The sequence below is a fragment of the Heteronotia binoei genome, chromosome 5 (genome assembly GCF_032191835.1).
Source record: "Heteronotia binoei isolate CCM8104 ecotype False Entrance Well chromosome 5, APGP_CSIRO_Hbin_v1, whole genome shotgun sequence".
NCBI lineage: Eukaryota > Metazoa > Chordata > Lepidosauria > Squamata > Gekkonidae > Heteronotia > Heteronotia binoei.
In genome coordinates, this window is record NC_083227.1 from 23,794,113 (window position 1) to 23,810,805 (window position 16,693).

At 44.9% G+C, this 16,693-nt stretch overlaps 1 protein-coding gene across 1 annotated transcript in view; it reads right to left on the reverse strand.

The window, feature by feature from the left end:
• Positions 1-12,723, reverse strand: part of LOC132571214 (zinc finger protein 845-like) — a 57,890-nt gene extending 45,167 nt beyond the window's left edge. Inside the window, exons 1-5 of the mRNA XM_060237934.1 lie at positions 12,656-12,723; positions 10,948-11,030; positions 9,717-9,843; positions 8,084-8,176; positions 4,394-5,680 (exon numbers count right to left, since the gene is read on the reverse strand). Coding sequence (XP_060093917.1) covers positions 4,394-5,680; positions 8,084-8,176; positions 9,717-9,843; positions 10,948-11,030; positions 12,656-12,713 — 1,648 coding nt within the window. The 5' untranslated portion in view covers positions 12,714-12,723. The remainder of the gene's footprint in view (positions 1-4,393; positions 5,681-8,083; positions 8,177-9,716; positions 9,844-10,947; positions 11,031-12,655) is intronic.
• Positions 12,724-16,693: the final 3,970 nt, after the last annotated feature.

Below are 16,693 nucleotides of genomic sequence, written 5' to 3' on the forward strand. Positions count from 1 at the left end.
CAACAAACAAAGGTATGACAATTTAGCTGAATACACTGTAATGGCAAAGTGAACAAACTTTGTAAATATAAGACCAATCGAAGAATTTCAGCATAAATAGAAAGCATATTACTCATATTATGGAAAGGCGGCAAATACAGTAGAGGACGCAGGATAATCTTGACAGTCTGGAAAACTGGGCTAAAACAAATACAATGAATTTTACTGGGGATAAATTGTAATATTCGACATTTAGTTAGAAAAAAACCAAATGCATAATTATAGGATGGGAGATACTTGTATTGGCAGTTGTATGTGAGAAAAGGATCTTTTCTCTTCTCTTTTCTCTCTTCCTTTCCCTTACTTTTTTTCGCTTTCCCCCCTCTCTCCTTCCCTCTCCTCTTATCTTTTATGCTCTCCCCCTTTTCTCCCTTTCCTTTCTCTTTCACTGTAAATTTTTCTTACTCACCCTTAACTGAATTTGTATTTCATCATTATCACACTTCCTGATATTAATGTGCAAAACCTTTACCTTAGCTAAGGTTAGTGGCATTGTATTTCCGTTCCCTTTTATTTTTTGTATGACTTAACTCTGTATTTTGGTGATATTCTTAATAAAGTTTGTTTGAACCTGAGGGGAAAAAAAGAAAAGGATCTAGGGGTCTTAGTGGACCATACACTAAGAATGAGTTAGCCGTGAGATGCAGTAGCTAAAAAGGCCAATGCGATTTTGGGCTGCATCAATGGAAGTATAGTATCCAGAGCATGTGAAGTGATTGTATTGTTTTTCTCTGCTCTGGTTAGACCTCACCTAGAGTATTGTGTTCAGTTTTGAAGGAGGATACAGACAAGCTGGAACACATCTGGAGGAGGACAACAAAGATGGTGAGGAGTCTGGAGACCCAAGTCCTATGTGGAAAGATTGAAGGAGATGGATATGTTTAGCCTGGAGAGGAGATGACTGAGAGGTAATATGATCACTATCTTTAAGCACTTGAAAGTCTGTCAGATAGAAGATGCTGCGGAGTTGTTTTCTGTTGCCCCAGATGGTCAGACCAGAACCAATGCGTTGAAATTTAATCAAGCGTTTTTGACTAAACATTAGGAAGAACTTCCTGACAAAGCAGTTCCTCAGGAGGTGGTGGGCTCTCCTTCTTTGGAGGCTTTTAAACAGAGGCTAGATGGTCATCTGATAGCAATGCTGATCCTGCGAACTTAGGGGAAGGTACTAGTGCATTTCCTGCATTGAGCAGGGGGTTGGACTAGATGATTCTGGAGGTTCTGTCCAACTCTATGATCCTATGGTCAAGATTAATAACTGATGACAAATCTCCATAACCTGATACAAAAAAGCTGGCACCTCCTGAAATAACCACAGACACAGGAAGAAGTTATAGTCATTATTTATATGTTACACATCTATTTTTCTTAAAAAACACAACACGTTTAAAATAATACTAAGATACAGAATTTATTTTAAGAAAAAGAGTCATAAATGTTACTTCAAAATTATTATCCTAAACTGTTCATAATTTGGTATCCTTTGGTATGTTTTTTTAAGTACACCTCCCCATTTTATTAGATAAAGAGATAAGAGAAGATAGATATACCAAACCACAAGGCAAAATTCATGACGAATTCTGCCCTGCTTGTGGTTTGTGAACTGAAGTTCATTGTAGGTCTACAGTCTGTGGGGCCACAAACTGATTTGAATTGTGAATGAATCTCCTGGTTCAGTTCATTGTTAGGCCATGAACTGACACAAACTGTATTTTTCCAGTTCATGCCCATCACTATTCACCACTTAACCCTGGTAATAATTCCTGCCCTTAACTGTTAGCTACCACTATTCCCTTAATGTGTCACAGCATAAAACAAATATTACTAAAGATGAGACTCTCTATAGTCTCAGGATGAGTCAGGCCTTTGTCCAGCCCTGCTATTAAGCGCACCTGGGACTTCTACACTCAAAGCAAGTAAGAAGAGAAATTGATTACACTTGCTTCCCTATTATTATAACCCACTCCTGGTCAATGGAGACTTGCCACAGGGCTCTGAAGACCCTAATCCCAGCCTTTAAAAATCAGCAAACACCTTTGACATCAGACATTGTACAACAGTAGGCATCCTTCAAGCCTACCTTCAACAATAAGGACTAGAAACACATTCTCTTTTGTTAAACGATTAAAGCCCAGGAAGATGAATTCTGTACCCCCTGCCACATTTCCTGTGCTCCTGAAGCATCATTAGATACACACAGCCCTTATATTAATAGAATTTGATGGCTTGACAGCATCCAATAATCAAGTAGATCCCCCCCCACTCAATATGTGCCTTCATACAAGGTACTTTTTGGTGCTCTTAGGTACACACCTGGCAGTTGCCTTTTTCACAGTGGAGATCGCAGCAGCACCTTCAAGAAAAAAGGACGGTGGGGAGGGACGGTGGCTCAGTGGTAGAGCATCTGCTTGGGAAGCAGAAGGTCCCAGGTTCAATCCCTGGCATCTCCAAAAAAGGGTCCAGGCAAATAGGTGTGAAAAACCTCAGCTTGAGACCCTGGAGAGCCGCTGCCAGTCTGAGTAGGCAATACTGACTTTGATGGACTAAGGATCTGATTCAGTATAAGGCAGCTTCATATGTCCAAGCAACCTGCAGAGCTGCTCATACAGTTGGCATCTGGGCTTCACTGTTGCCCTGAGCAAGAACTAGACCACAGCCTAAACACATTTTTTTAAATCCAAGTGGGCAGCCGTGTTGGTCTGAAACAATAGAACAAAGTATGTGTCAAGTAACACCTTTAAAGACCAACAAAGTTGCATTCAGAATGTAAGCTTTCGTATGCATTCTTATTCTTCTGAATAAAACTTTGTTGGTCTTAAAGATGCTCCTTGACTCCTGCTTTGTTCTACATTTTTGTAAAGACTCACACGGGTTTGCTTCATGGGCAGGATTGTTAACACATCATTGGTATGAAGGCTAACCCTTGTATGAGTTCTCTTTGACCTATATCAAAATGTGTAGTGGGCACATTATCAATCATCAGACAAAAGGAGGTTTGAGTCTCAGATGCTTATACCTCAAAAATCGTGTTGGTGAAACGGGACTCAAATCTATCTCCTTCCTTGGAGGTTTTTAAACAGAGGCTAGATGGCCATCTGACAGCGAGGATCCTGTGAATTTAGGGGGAGGGGTATTTGTGGATTTCCTGCATTGTGCAGGGGCCTGGAGGTCCCTTCCAACTCTATGATTCTATCTCTTCCACTGTAGAAAGGCTGTCTACCCTCTTAGAATTATCCATCATAAATCCTCAAAAGTTCACCAAATCACAAACATCAACACCGCCCTCAAGTCTATTAAAACAGCCTGGCAGTAATGTCAAAGTATCTGGAGCCGTCATTAAAAGTTGGCAAAATAAAACAAATTAAGAACGTTAAGGGTAGGTAGCCATGTTCGATCAGACCAATGGCTCATTTAGTCCAGTCTCCTGTTTCTATTTACTTATTGATTTTGTTCAATGTACAGCCCACCCATCCTGCCAAGCAGGCTTAGGGCAGGTTCCATCCAAAGATTAAACAATTAAAACAAGATTAAAATTGCAATATAAAATAGCCAATAGCCACCGTCCCCAGCAGACTCCACAGTCATGACCAATCAGGTCCAGAGGTCCCTCTATGTGTTAGATGCCACAGAGAAGCCCATAATATTTAGATTTTCCATCTGAAGTTATATAGATGTCACTGAGGAAGGTGTTCCAAAACTGTGGCACAGCCACAAAACAGGCCCTGCTCTTCACAAACTTGCAACAATGGTCCATGGAGCAAGATGTTAGCCACTGGTTTTGTCTGGTAACACAGGGTTGAATGGATTGAAAAATATGTAGCAGTTACAACTGAAGATTCTCTCACACAGTTTTAATACGGTTTTCGATTCTGTTCTGAGAACCCGTTTCAGAAATGAGGAGCAGTGATTGCTAACAAAGTTTCCCAATAGCTGAAATATCCACTGGAGGTTATGTTGTGAAGTAAGCTTGAATAGAAAAGATTCTTCCCCTCTTAATGTTAGTATGTTCACAGTCCCTCTCTTGAATGGCTACTTCAATGTTGACTAAGCAGTGTGTTTCGAATGAACCTATTTCCACAGTACAAACATTAATATGGTTTCTGTCCTGGATAGATTTTTGATGCCTAATAAGACTTGGCATCCGAAGGAGAGATTCTTTGATGCTGAGAAAGCTGCCTTTTTAGTCTAAAGCTCTTACCACACCCAAAACATTTAAATGGTTTCTCCCCTGTATGGATTCTTAAATGCTCAATGAGGCTTGATTTGTGGGAGAAGCTCTTACTGCAGTTGGAGCAGGTGTATGGTTTCTCTCCTGTGTGGATCGTTCTATGTTGATTGAGGCCTGTCCTCTGACTGAAGCTTCTTCCACACTCAAGACATTTGTAGGGCTTCTGCCCTGTGTGAATTCGTAGATGTTGAATAAGGCTCGATTTATGAGAAAAGCTCTTGTCACACTGTGAGCAGCCATGAGGTTTCTCTCCTGTGTGGATTCTTTGATGTTGACTAAGGTGCATGCTCTTACGGAAGCTCATTCCACACTCCAAGCATTTAAATGGTTTCTCCCCAGTGTGAATTCTTTGATGACCAAGAAGACTTGATTTATCAAAGAAGCTCTTTTCACACTCCAAACATTTGAATGGTTTCTCTCCAGTGTGACTTCTTCTTAGATGCTGAACAAGACTCGATTTATCAGAGAAGGTCTTACTGCAGTCTGAGCAGCTATGTGGCTTCTCACCTGTATGGATCCTTTGATGATAATTAAGGTAAGTTCTCCGCCCGAAATTTTTCCCACATTCCATGCACTGGAATGGCTTCTCTCCTGTGTGAATTCTTATGTGTTGAACCAGGCTTGATTTATCAGAAAAGCTCTTGCTGCAATCTGAGCAGCTATATGGCTTCTCCCCTGTGTGAATTCGTTGATGTTGACTAAGATATGAACTCTGACTGAAGTTCTTCCCACACTCTACACACTCATATGGTTTTTCTCCTGTGTGGATTCTTTGATGCCGATTAAGATACGCAATCTGACTAAAGCTCTTCCCACAGTCTATGCACTCATACGGTTTCTTTCCTGTGTGAATTTTTAAATGTTGAATGAGGCCGGACTTATGAGCAAAGCTGTTGCCACAGTCTGAGCAGCAGTGCGGTTTCTCCCCTGTGTGTATTCTTTGATGTCGACCAAGGCATGATCGCCGAAAGAAGCATTTCCCACACTCCAAACATTTGAATGGTTTCTCTCCAGTGTGAATTCTTAGATGCTGAATGAGGCCTGACTTATGAGCAAAGCTGTTGCCACAGTCTGAGCAGTAGTGTGGTTTCTCCCCTGTGTGTATTCTTTGATGTCGACCAAGGCATGATTTCCTAAAGAAGCACTTGCCACACTCCAAACATTTATAATTATGCTCTTTTCTCTGGATTCCTTGATGTCCATTAAGAGCAAAACTTTCCCCACATTTATTCTTCTTTCCATTACAAGTATCCCATTGAATCTTTTCACCCTCTTGATGGCTTTGTGATGGATCCTTCTGCTTCCGTGGTCTTTTTCTGTCCTGGTTATTTGTTCCATCTTGATTCCTCAGGTTGGTTCTTCCCAAAGACCATCTCAATGGCTCCCCCTCATTCTTGTACTCACAAACATCACCTGCAGGAACAAGAAAAACTCAATAAGAGCAGAAAGAACAAATTCAACTCCGGATCAGGGAATAAACAATACATTGTTGAAAAGGGTATGACTTTTTTAAAAAAAACACTGTTTTTGAGTCTCATAATGCACAATAAAAATGCAAGACAGAGGCAGGAGCACACATTTCTCCCTTCCCTGGGAACCTCTGGCCACCACCCAAAAATGCTCTGGAAGCAAACTTCTTGCACTTTGTAGAATTCAAGCAGACCGCTTCCTCCAGAGTGGCATTTGTAGGCTGTGCATTTGCCATGCTTTGCATTTAGGGGTGTGTACTTCTTTGTGCACCAAACACAAGGATACTGCGGTTTCAAAATGGTAATTCCAGAGCCATTGGGTCTCTTCGGGGAAGAGGCTCCCATTTGACAGGTTCCATTTAACTATCTGGGATAGACGAACTGGGGTGATTTGGCCCCTGCTCTGCCTTGGGCATCAACGGGACCTGACTCTGGCACAGAATTATGTTATTCGATACTAACTATTAGTTAGTATCGCGAGCCAGTTTGGTGTAGTGGTTAAGTGTGCGGACTCTTATCTGGGAGAACCAGGTTTGATTCCCCACTCCTCCATTTGCACCTGCTGGAATGGCCTTGGGTCAGCCATAGCTCTGGCAGAGGTTGTCCTTGAAAGGGCAGCTGCTGTGAGAGCCCTCTCCAGCCCCACCCACCTCACAGGGTGTCTGTTGTGGGGGAGGAAGGGAAAGGAGATTGTGAGCCGCTCTGAGACTCTTCGGAGTGGAGGGTGGGATATAAATCCAATATCTTCTTCTTCTTCTTCTATTCCTCCTGAATGCTATGTTACCCACTACCATCCTGCAAAATCTTGTGACACAGACAAAAAAATCCACATCTTAAATTTTTTTTAACAAAACAGGAACAGGGAAGTATTAGAGCAGGGGTGTCAAACATGCGGCCTGGAGGCCCAATCAGGCCCCCAGTGGGCTCCCATCAGGCCCTTGAGCAACTGGCTGTTGCCTGTTCCTTCTCCCTCTGTCTTGCTTCCTTCTGCACCACAGTATTAAATTATATTATCAAGCAGCTGGTCTAGTCTGGATAAAATACTAATAAATTAGAAACAGCAGACTTTAACAAGGTATTGCACAGTTATCTTTGGACTATAAAAAAATGATCCAAAAATATAATGCAGCAGAGAAGCCGTGTAATTAGACATGAATTATTTAGAATTAGGGGGACTACACAAAGAAGAATTATTGCTCCAATATTCCCTTTAATGTCACCCATAGATGCATATTATGACAAATATGAGAGGAAAAGAATGACTTTACAACATAGGTTAAACCTACAAGTAAAGTCTTGGCAAAAGATAAAGGGAGGGGGAACAGCAGTGGCTACTCTACTTACAGTTAATTTCAAGACTCAAAAAGGATGTCTATGCAAAAAGAGGCGTTCTAAGGGAATTAACTGAATTCGAAAAGATCATTACACAACAAAAGGATCACTTATTGGGATTAGGGTTGCCAAATCCAATTCAAGAAATATCTGGGCACTTTGGGGGTGGAGCCAGGAGACTTTGGAGGTGGAGCCAGGAGCAAGGGTGTGACAAGCACGATTGAACTCCAAAGGCCATCACATTTAAAGGGACCGCACATCTTTTCAAATGCCTTCCTTCCATAGGAAATAATGAAGGATAGAGGCACCGTAATTTGGGGCTGATAGCATTGGACACCCTAATCCAATCTTTTTGAAACTTGGGGGGTATTTTGGGGAGAGGCACTGGATGCTAAAGGGAAACGTTAGTGCCTCTACCTTAAAAAAAAACAGCCTCCCCAGAGCTCCAGATACCCACGGATCAATTCTCCATTATTTCCTAGGGAAATAAGTTTCCATAGGGAATAATAGAGTTCCCAGCAGACATTTCCCTCTCCCCCCACCCTGCTTTCTGATAACCCTGAAGCGAGGGGAGGGCCTCCAAACCAGGGGATCCCCTGCCCCCACCTGGAGATTGGCAACCCTAATTGGAATGGCCATTCCTCTAATCTTTGGGACACAGAGAGAAAATCTTGAACATTGGGAAGGGTGGCCTCAAAAGAACTATGGGGAAGGCGAGCCATCCTGTTTGGCAGCTTTGAAATGGAAAGCCTGCCTTTCCAACCAGTACAAAAAGGACTGCATTTCACTTTTCTGCTCCCATTCATTTTCTTCTGGGAAAAGGGAAATCCTGGAATACAACCACCTGGAGGCAGAAGAGACTGAAGCCAAAAGAACTTGAAACCTGCTAGGATTTAACCTCTTTGGGGTGAGATCAGGGAGAAATGGGGGGGAGGGGCCTGGGATGATCCTCTAATTTTGCACCTGAGCGGCAGTTTCCAGGTAGGAACAGTGGCCCCTACATCAAAGAATCTACCTGCTGATCTGTCCTCTTCTGTGGAGTCTTGGTCAAAGAGGACTTTTCTTTGCAGCCAGAATGGGAAGTCAGGGTTGGAACTCAGATGTCCCCCTAGAAACAAAAACAGTTGATGACAGGAAGCTGCTTTATATGGAGTCCAGACCATGGGCCTTTCCAAACCTTGCTACACATGAGACACTTTCTCAGTCAGAGATGCTGAGAACTTGATCTTGGGCTTTGTTCATGCAAACCACGTGCTCTCCCACTATGCCCTGGCCCTTCCCCATCCATCACATATTTTGCGGAAGTCTGATGGCCAGAATTATTTTGGAATTTCCAAACCTCAGGGGTGGAATTCTAGTAGGAGCTCCTCTGCATATTAGGCCACACACCCCTGATGTAGCCAATCCTCCAAGAGCTTACAAGGCTCTTTTCTGTTAGCTCTTGCAGGACTGGCTACCTCAAGGGGGTGCGGCCTAATATGCAAAGGAGCTCCTGCTAGAATTTCACCCCTGGTCTTCCTCAATTAATTGCAGGAAAAAAGCCATCTGCAGGCCCAACTGGAACTGAAATGGTGGGAAGAAGCACCAGCACCAGAAGCACCGGAGAGCCGGTTTGGTGTAGTGGTTAAGTGTGCGGACTCTTATCTGGGAGAACCAGGTTTGATTCCCCACTCCTCCACTTGCAGCTGCTGGAATGGCCTTGGGTCAGCCATAGCTCTGGCAGAGGTTGTCCTTGAAAGGGCAGCTGCTGTGAGAGCCCTCTCCAGCCCCACCCACCTCACAGGGTGACTGTTGTGGGGGAGGAAGGTAAAGGAGATTGTGAGCCGCTCTGAGACTCTTTGGAGTGAAGGGTGGGATATAAATCCAATATCTTCTTCTTCTACTGGAAAAAGTGGCCATACCCAACACAAAAAATGAGCCCTGGATTCAACCTCTGGCAACTCCAGTTCCAAGGATTTTGGAAGAGAGGGCTAAGAAAGGCCTCAGCCTGAAACTCTTGGAGAGCAGCTGCCAATCACTGCGGATATTCCAGAATTCAGCAGACATTATTTGGCTTCTGCGTACTCAATCAGTGGACTTAGTCAAGCCAGTGTTTTGTCAGCTGAGCTCCCTTTCTACAGGACAGAGATAGTCGAGGTGGCCTATTTTACTGTGTTGTTGTAACAAGTATGAAGTGCTGCTAACGCTCAGAAGTACCCTAACACCCCAGTTTGGTGTAGTGGTTAAGTGCACGGACTCTTAACTGGGAGAACCAGGTTTGATTCCCCACTCCTCCACTTGCAGCTGCTGGAATGGCCTTGGGTCAGCCATGCTATCACAGAGGTTGTCCTTGAAAGGGCAGCTTCTGTCAGAGCTCTCTCAGATCCACCCATCTCACAGGGTTTCTGTTGTGGAGGAAGAAGATAAAAGAGATTGCAAGCCGCTCTGAGAGAGAGAACGGCGGGGTATAAATCTACGGTCTCCTCCTCCTCTTTTTCACCTTCTCGCCTTATTCTGTTGTCCAAGTGTGAATGGACCATAATATCCTGCCCAAAAAGAAGAAATTCTCACAGATGTGTACAGGTTACTTCCCTATTGACACCCTTGCTGACAATCAGTCTTCGTTGTACCCTGAACAACAAGCAGCGAAAGGAAAAAGGGGCCCTTACCCAAAGAAGCCACCACCGCATAATTCTCCAGCATGACCTCCCAATAGAGATCTCTTTGGTCTCGATCCAGCAAAGCCCATTCCTCTGAGGTGAAACGAACAACCACCTCCTCAAACATCACCATTTCCTGGAATCAAAAAAGAGGCTTACTTCCTTATTAATCATCATCTGCAGGGGGTGTTCAGAACCTCCTCTTCCGTTTCCAGTGTGCTATTCTTTTTGTGCAGGGTGTCAGACGAAGATCCCCGAACAATGTTCCCTGAGCAGAACATAACTCCTGTAATCTTAATTATGGGCAACGGGCAGTGCAAGACCCTGCGTGGCTTCAGACTGCTGCTGAGTGGGGCTTCCTGTGTTAATGAGAAGCCGCTCACGCACACAGCTTAGAGAAGGGGTGGCCAAACTGTGGCTCTGGAGCCAGATGTGGCTCTTTCACACATATCGTGTGGCTCTCAAAGCCCCCACCACCCCACTGGCCAGCTTGGAGAAGGTATTTCTCTCTTTGAATAATTCCTCCAAGCCAAGCTAGCCAGTGCCTTGGAGAATGCATTTAATGTTAAAGTTGCTTTCTTTCTACCTCTATCTCCCTGCTCCCTCTCCCCATCTATTTTCCTTCCTTCTTCCCTTCCCTTCCCTTCAACATCTGACATCTATTCTATATGACTCTTATGTTAAACAAGTTTGGCTACCCCTGGCTTAGAGGGAAGACAGTCCCCAACCCTTTTGAGCTTGTGAGCGCCTTCTTGAATTCTGAGAACCATGACAAAATACCTGCCGCAAAGGTACTCCTCAGCGTTTCAGACAGAACCTCTGTTCAATGGGATGGCTTTTAAAATGAACACATTAATTAAAAGTATTTCCTTGTATCCACAGGCCTTACTTTCAATCATACAGTAAACATTCTTGTGCTGTGCAGTCTGCTGCCGCCACTCAAAGCACTTTTAAAAATCTGCTCAGGCAACCCGATCTCCAACATCACAAGCTCTGTTGGGTATCAGCCCTGTCTGCTTTATAAAAACATTTGGTGGGGGCCAGGAAAGGTAGTAGTGCCCATTGATGTCATGTAGGGGACCCTGGGGTAAAGGTTCTGCAGAGAACCTTGGGGGAGCCTCCATTCTTCCAGAGCAGCTGTGTGAACAACAGAAGCAAACAAAAAAGGGTTTCCTCCCCACAGAGCCCCATCAAAGTGCCTCTGGCACATTTCCCCTTCCCCCAGATCTTTCCCCCCTACCTGAGCTGGCTGCATAGCAGCTGTTTTTGCTCCTGGGCAAAGAAGAGGTAATCTCAGCTGCCTCTCTGACATCAGGCCACTGCCTGCAAAGGAAGCAAAGATGGTCCAGTGAATGTCTGTTGTCATCTCACATTAAGATCTCAGTCTTGTCATAAACCTGAGTTTGCACTCTGCCTTTTCAGAATGCAGTTAGGGATATATATGGTGCAATACTGGTGCAAAGCCAGCGTGTAGTAGTGGTTACAGTTGTAAGACTACAGTCTGAAAGAGCCAGGTTCAGATCTCCACTTTAGCATGGAAGCTTGCTAAGCAATCTGGGCCAGTCACATACACTGCTTAACCTAACTTGTAAGATTGTTGTGAGGATAAAATGGAAGAGAAGGATTAAAACCTTCTGCCACTCTTAACTGCTGCACCACACTGTTAAGTGCACATGGTTTAATTTATGTTACATTATTCATTTTTTCAAGGCTTTCTTTGCAGGAAACTGCCCCCCCGGGCAGGAACTCATTTACATATTAGGCCACACCCCTGGCCGCCATTGTTTCACACAGGACTTTTTTGAGAAAATGTCCAGGAGCTCAATTGCATATTAGGCCACACCCCCTGATGCCAAGCCAACAGGAACTGTGTTCCTGCTCAAAAGAAGCCCTGTGTTTTTTATATTTTTTGAAATGGCATATTTCTGGCTTCACTGGGCATAGAGAAAGGGGGATGAGTTGTTCAAGGTGCTGGAACCATTCTGAAGCAACCAAGTGCAAAGTCTGAGCTTCTCACAGAAGTTGCTCACACACTTCCAGTGATCTCTAGGATTTTAAAAACACATCTGGATTCCTAGAATATTTAGCTTTGCACTTGAGAACCCACATTTATGCCTCCCCCACCCCTGGGTTCCCATGAAATTGCAGCAAACATAATGCCGGGTGCAAAACACAGCAAGTAGAGGAAAAAACCTTCCTGGATCACCCTTCCGCTTACAGTCACACATATTTAAAGATTACAGCAAGAGGTGCTGGCACAGATCTATATAAACGCCCCCAACCATGATCTCATTCTGCTGACCATTCTCGTTAGTAAATCTCATCGGCAGAATCGGTTTCTGGCATTGCTACTAATTCTATTCTTTTTTTCATTCTTGCATTTTTAAAGACGTCTCCCTCCCCTTTGAATAAGTTCCTCTATGACTATGTAAGCCGCCCTGAGCCTGCATCGGCGGGGAGGGTGGGATAAAACCCAAATAAATAAATACAATTTTAAAAATATGATATGGATTGAGGCAGATCACTGCCGCAATGCTTTTTTTTTTTTTTTGCTTTGTCCCACTGCCCATTTCAGAAAACCCTCCAGGACTGAATTCACATGGAATTCCCTGCCACAAGAAGTGGTTAACAGCTACAAGCACTGATGGCTTTAAGAGGGGATTGGATGAACATCTGGAGCAGAGGTCCATCAGTGGTTCTTAGCCAGAAAGTTTAGATGGAACACTCTGTCTGGGGCAGTGATGCTCTATCTTCTTGGTGCTTGGTGGGGGGGAATAATCCCATTCGGTCCTCCACTAAGAGAGGGACTGGAGGAAGCGCTGTGGAAGACAGCCCCTTCCCCCTTTCTTTTCATGGGACGAACAAACCTGCCCTCCCCTTCCCAGCATTGCATTTTGGAGCCTCATGACTTGAGGGTGGGGGGAGGATCACGCTCCAGATGTTCTTACCCGCTTCCCTCCGAACAGGGCAAAGTCCAAACCCACGTGAGCGGAAAGGGAATTGCATGTTTGCCGTTGCCTTCTAGGACTTGCCGCTCTCTGGCTGTTTTAACCATCCCCGAACAGACGCTTTCCCACAGGCTGCATCGTCTGCGGAGCGTGCTCCTCTCTTCCTCCTCCTCCCTCCTTCTGGCCCCAGGGCCAAGGCGGCAACCTAAAACCACGTGCGCCCCACCGCTGTGCAAATGCAGAGATTAGCTCATGAGACATTCTCCCCAGACACACGCTGCTATTCACAGACAGCCCACCCCCCTTCAACAACTCCTTAATCCGGTTTTTGAATCCAGTGCCACCTCTAAACCAACAAAGTTTAATTCTGAGTATAAGATTTCGTGTGCATGCATACAAAAGTTTATACCCAGGGCCGGGATTAAATTTTGCTGGTCTTCAAGGTGCCACTGGGCTCCTTCAGACCAAAACAACTACCCACCTGAATCTCTCCTTAATCCAATTTTAGATATATTTGCTGCTATTCACAGATTTTACCACTCTTATCTCTAATTGGCCATTCCTGGCAACATCCTCACCGCCAAACCTCAGAACCCTGTTCACACAGTGTGTTTAGTCTGTGTTAAATTGACCTGGTTCTGTTCCAAATATCTTTGTTCCGGATATTACTGTTCAGACTGCCTTACTACAGTTCGAATCACTCTGTGGTGAAACCGTCTTCTGCCGTCCACACGATGGCACCATGCAGTTCTTTTTTTTTTGTTTCCCCACTATTGTGAGCACATGTGCATAGGTCAGAAAACATGTGGTTATGCGGTTATGCGCATATCGCTAAGTAGTAAAAAAAAAATGGTGGCCGTAAACCGGATGTCTGAGGCTCCTTTTGCTCTGGGACAGCCTTCAGACATCTGGAAGTTGGTTAATATCGCAGCAGAACTATCCAGACGGAGAAAACTACGAGGTGAAACCGGACAACTCAAAAAACACCACAAAGGAGCAGGTAACAAAATAATGCAGTCTGGAGAAGGACTGGAGGGGGGCGACAACGATTGACTACCGAGAGGCAGATGTTGCTGTCTGATCAGCCACTTTTAATCCAGTAGGAAACAGCAGCGACAACTGATTAAACTGTGTGTCTGAACAGGCACTTCATGTGCTTCCATGGACACAGTTGGCAATCACTTTCACTTCAAAGAAGATACTGGCACAATACAACTGATGAGGACCAGGGCAGGACTCTGAAGGTGGGTGCTATGGTGAAGCGAGTTCAGTCAGCTCTGAATCAACCAAGAACACTTTATTGCAAGAAGAAACAGTCATACACAGTACAGGAACTTCACTGATTATATACACTCTAGCCATGGATAACCATGCCCTCCCCACCCCCACCCAGCAGGCAACAGTTACTCCTATTGGCTCACTCCAGAATCCAGGTCTGCCCCGTTCTCCTGGCTCTGGTATTCCAAGGTGGTTTCCCATCCAAATACTTGCTAGAATTGACCCTGCTTAGTTTCTGAGATCTGATGACATCGGACTTGCCTGAACTATCTGGGTCAGGACTGAGAAAATGGCTGCTTTGGAGGGTGGACTCTGATCTTGTACCCTGCTGAGGTCCATTCACAATCTCCGCTTCCAAATCTTCAGGAATTTCCCAATCCAAAGTTGTCAATTCTTTGTTCTCTGGGCCCATAATATGCTTTCACCCACCACGCAGGTGACAACCCCCTCCCCTTCAGAGGATGGTCATCTCTGCTAGCGGAATATTAATGATGGAGCCCAGGGCAGGTAGGGGTTGTGCCCTCTTCAAAGCCTCCATGCCCGAAGCAGACCCACAAACAGTGGGATGTTTTCCCTGCTGAGTTCACCAGCTCCCAAACCTTCATTTCAAAAAACCTCTACTAAGCGATACCTCTTGCCTCGCAGAGGATTGTGGGAAATATCCCAGGGTACAACACTGAGCATGCTCCTGAGAATACATCTGTGGCTGTACCTCGCAGGGAAAGTTCAGTTCTGCTGGGCAAACACCAAAGCAGGAGAGCTTGTCTGATGCTACTGGCCTCTGCACTGCGACAGCCTCTATCCGCTTTGGAGGAACTCCAGAATTCCCTTCCACATAGTTTGCAAACTGCCTGCCCAAAGAGGGCTAACTTCTTTGCAGAACTGAGCACCACCTACTGCAGAGACTCCATATCTGACTTCCTGTGCCTCACATCTACAGAGGTACATTAGCTTAGTGGTAGAGCACATATTTTCCATGCAGAACATACATCCCAGGTTCAGTCTCAAGTTCTAAAAGGAGTCTTTCTTAAGCATTCTGGACAGGGGAAGTCCTGCCCCCATAGACCCTGAAGAACTGCTGCCAATCAGAGTTGTGGATGGCATCTTATTTTCCCTTGTATTCCTCTCCCCACAAAGAAGAAGACATTGGATTTATACCCTGCCCTTCACTCTGAATCTCAGAGTGGCTCACAATCTCCTTTACCTTCCTCCCCCACAACAGGCACCCTTTGAGGTAGGTGGAGCTCAGAGAGCTCTTGCAGCAGCTGCCCTTTCAAGGATAGCTCTGTGAGAGCTATGACTAACCCAAGGCCATTCCATCAGCTGCAAGTGGAGGAGTGGGGAATCAAACCCGGTTCTCCCAGGTAAAAGTCCCCGCACTTAACCACTACACCAATCTGGCCCCATAGCCTCTTCCCTTTTCCTGCTGGGCAGACCCAGTGTTCTGAGCACTGTTCCTTCTAAGCTGAGTTAGTGTGAGCTAGCTCACAAGTTTTTAGCCTCTGGCTCACACATTTTTGTCTTAGCTCTAGAAAAATGGCCCCAGAGCAAACTAATTAGTGCAGTAGCTCACAACTTTAATGCCAGTAGCTTGTGAAGTAGAATTTTTGCTCACAAGGCTCCGCAGACTAAAGGGAGTATTGGTCCTGAGCCAGAATAAGCAAAAAAAAAGGGGGGAGGCTTGAAAACAAATCTCCAAAGATTAGAGAAGGGGCACAATATAAAATAATCTGTAACAGTGATGTTGCAATTCTACACAAAAGCTATTCCAGTCGTTTGATGTTGCAGTCATTTAATTTAATGTAATACAACAATCTGTGTGCTTGCTTGTGGACATTTACAGAAAAGTATTAACATATGAATAAAACCCAATCAATAAGACGAACATCAACTGAGATCTATTTATGTATTTGTAAGACACCCACAAGGACTTGTGAGGGGCATCTCCTTTTGCCCTGTATCCCCTTCCATACAAGAAGACCCATAGCATCTCAACTTTTCCTGCTTCCTTCTCTCCTTTTCCACCCACCCACCCACCAACTTATCTTTAGTTTCCTCCCTGAATCTTTTTTCCCTCCTTCCCTCCCCCGGCAGCCTCTGCTCAGGAAAAGTTTTGAGTAGCAAATTGGTACCAGGCCTGTCCCCAGCAAGTCCTCATCTATCAGGAGACATGGCAGTGGAGGGGAGACCTTTTCCAGGGCTGCTTAGGCCTTTCCATTGTACTGACATAAGAACATAAGAGAAGCCATGTTGGATCAGGCCAGTGGCCCATCCAGTCCAACACTCTGTGTCACACAGTGGCCAACCCCCCCCCCCCAAGTGCCATCAGGAGGTTCACAAGTGGAGCTAGAAGCCCTTCTACTGTGCCCCGCACCTCAAGCACCAAAAATACAGAGCATCACTGCCCCAGAGAGAGAGTTTCAACAATACGCTGTGGCTAATAGCCACTGATGGACCTCTGCTCCAAATGTTGATCCAATCCCCTCTTGAAGCTGGGATTGACCCCCAGTGTTCCCTCTAAACTGAGTTAATGTGAGCTACCTCACAGTTTTTTAGCCTCCGGTTCACACATTTTTGTCTTAGCTCAGGAAGGGTTACCCCAGAGCACACTAATTTATGTAGCAGCCAAATCTCTTGCTCACAACTTTTAATGCCAGTTGCTCACAAAGTAGAATTTTTGCTCACAAGACTCCAAAGCTTAGAGAGAGAGAGCTTTGCTGCCCCCTACACTTTACAGAAACCAAAGTATAGGTAATGGTA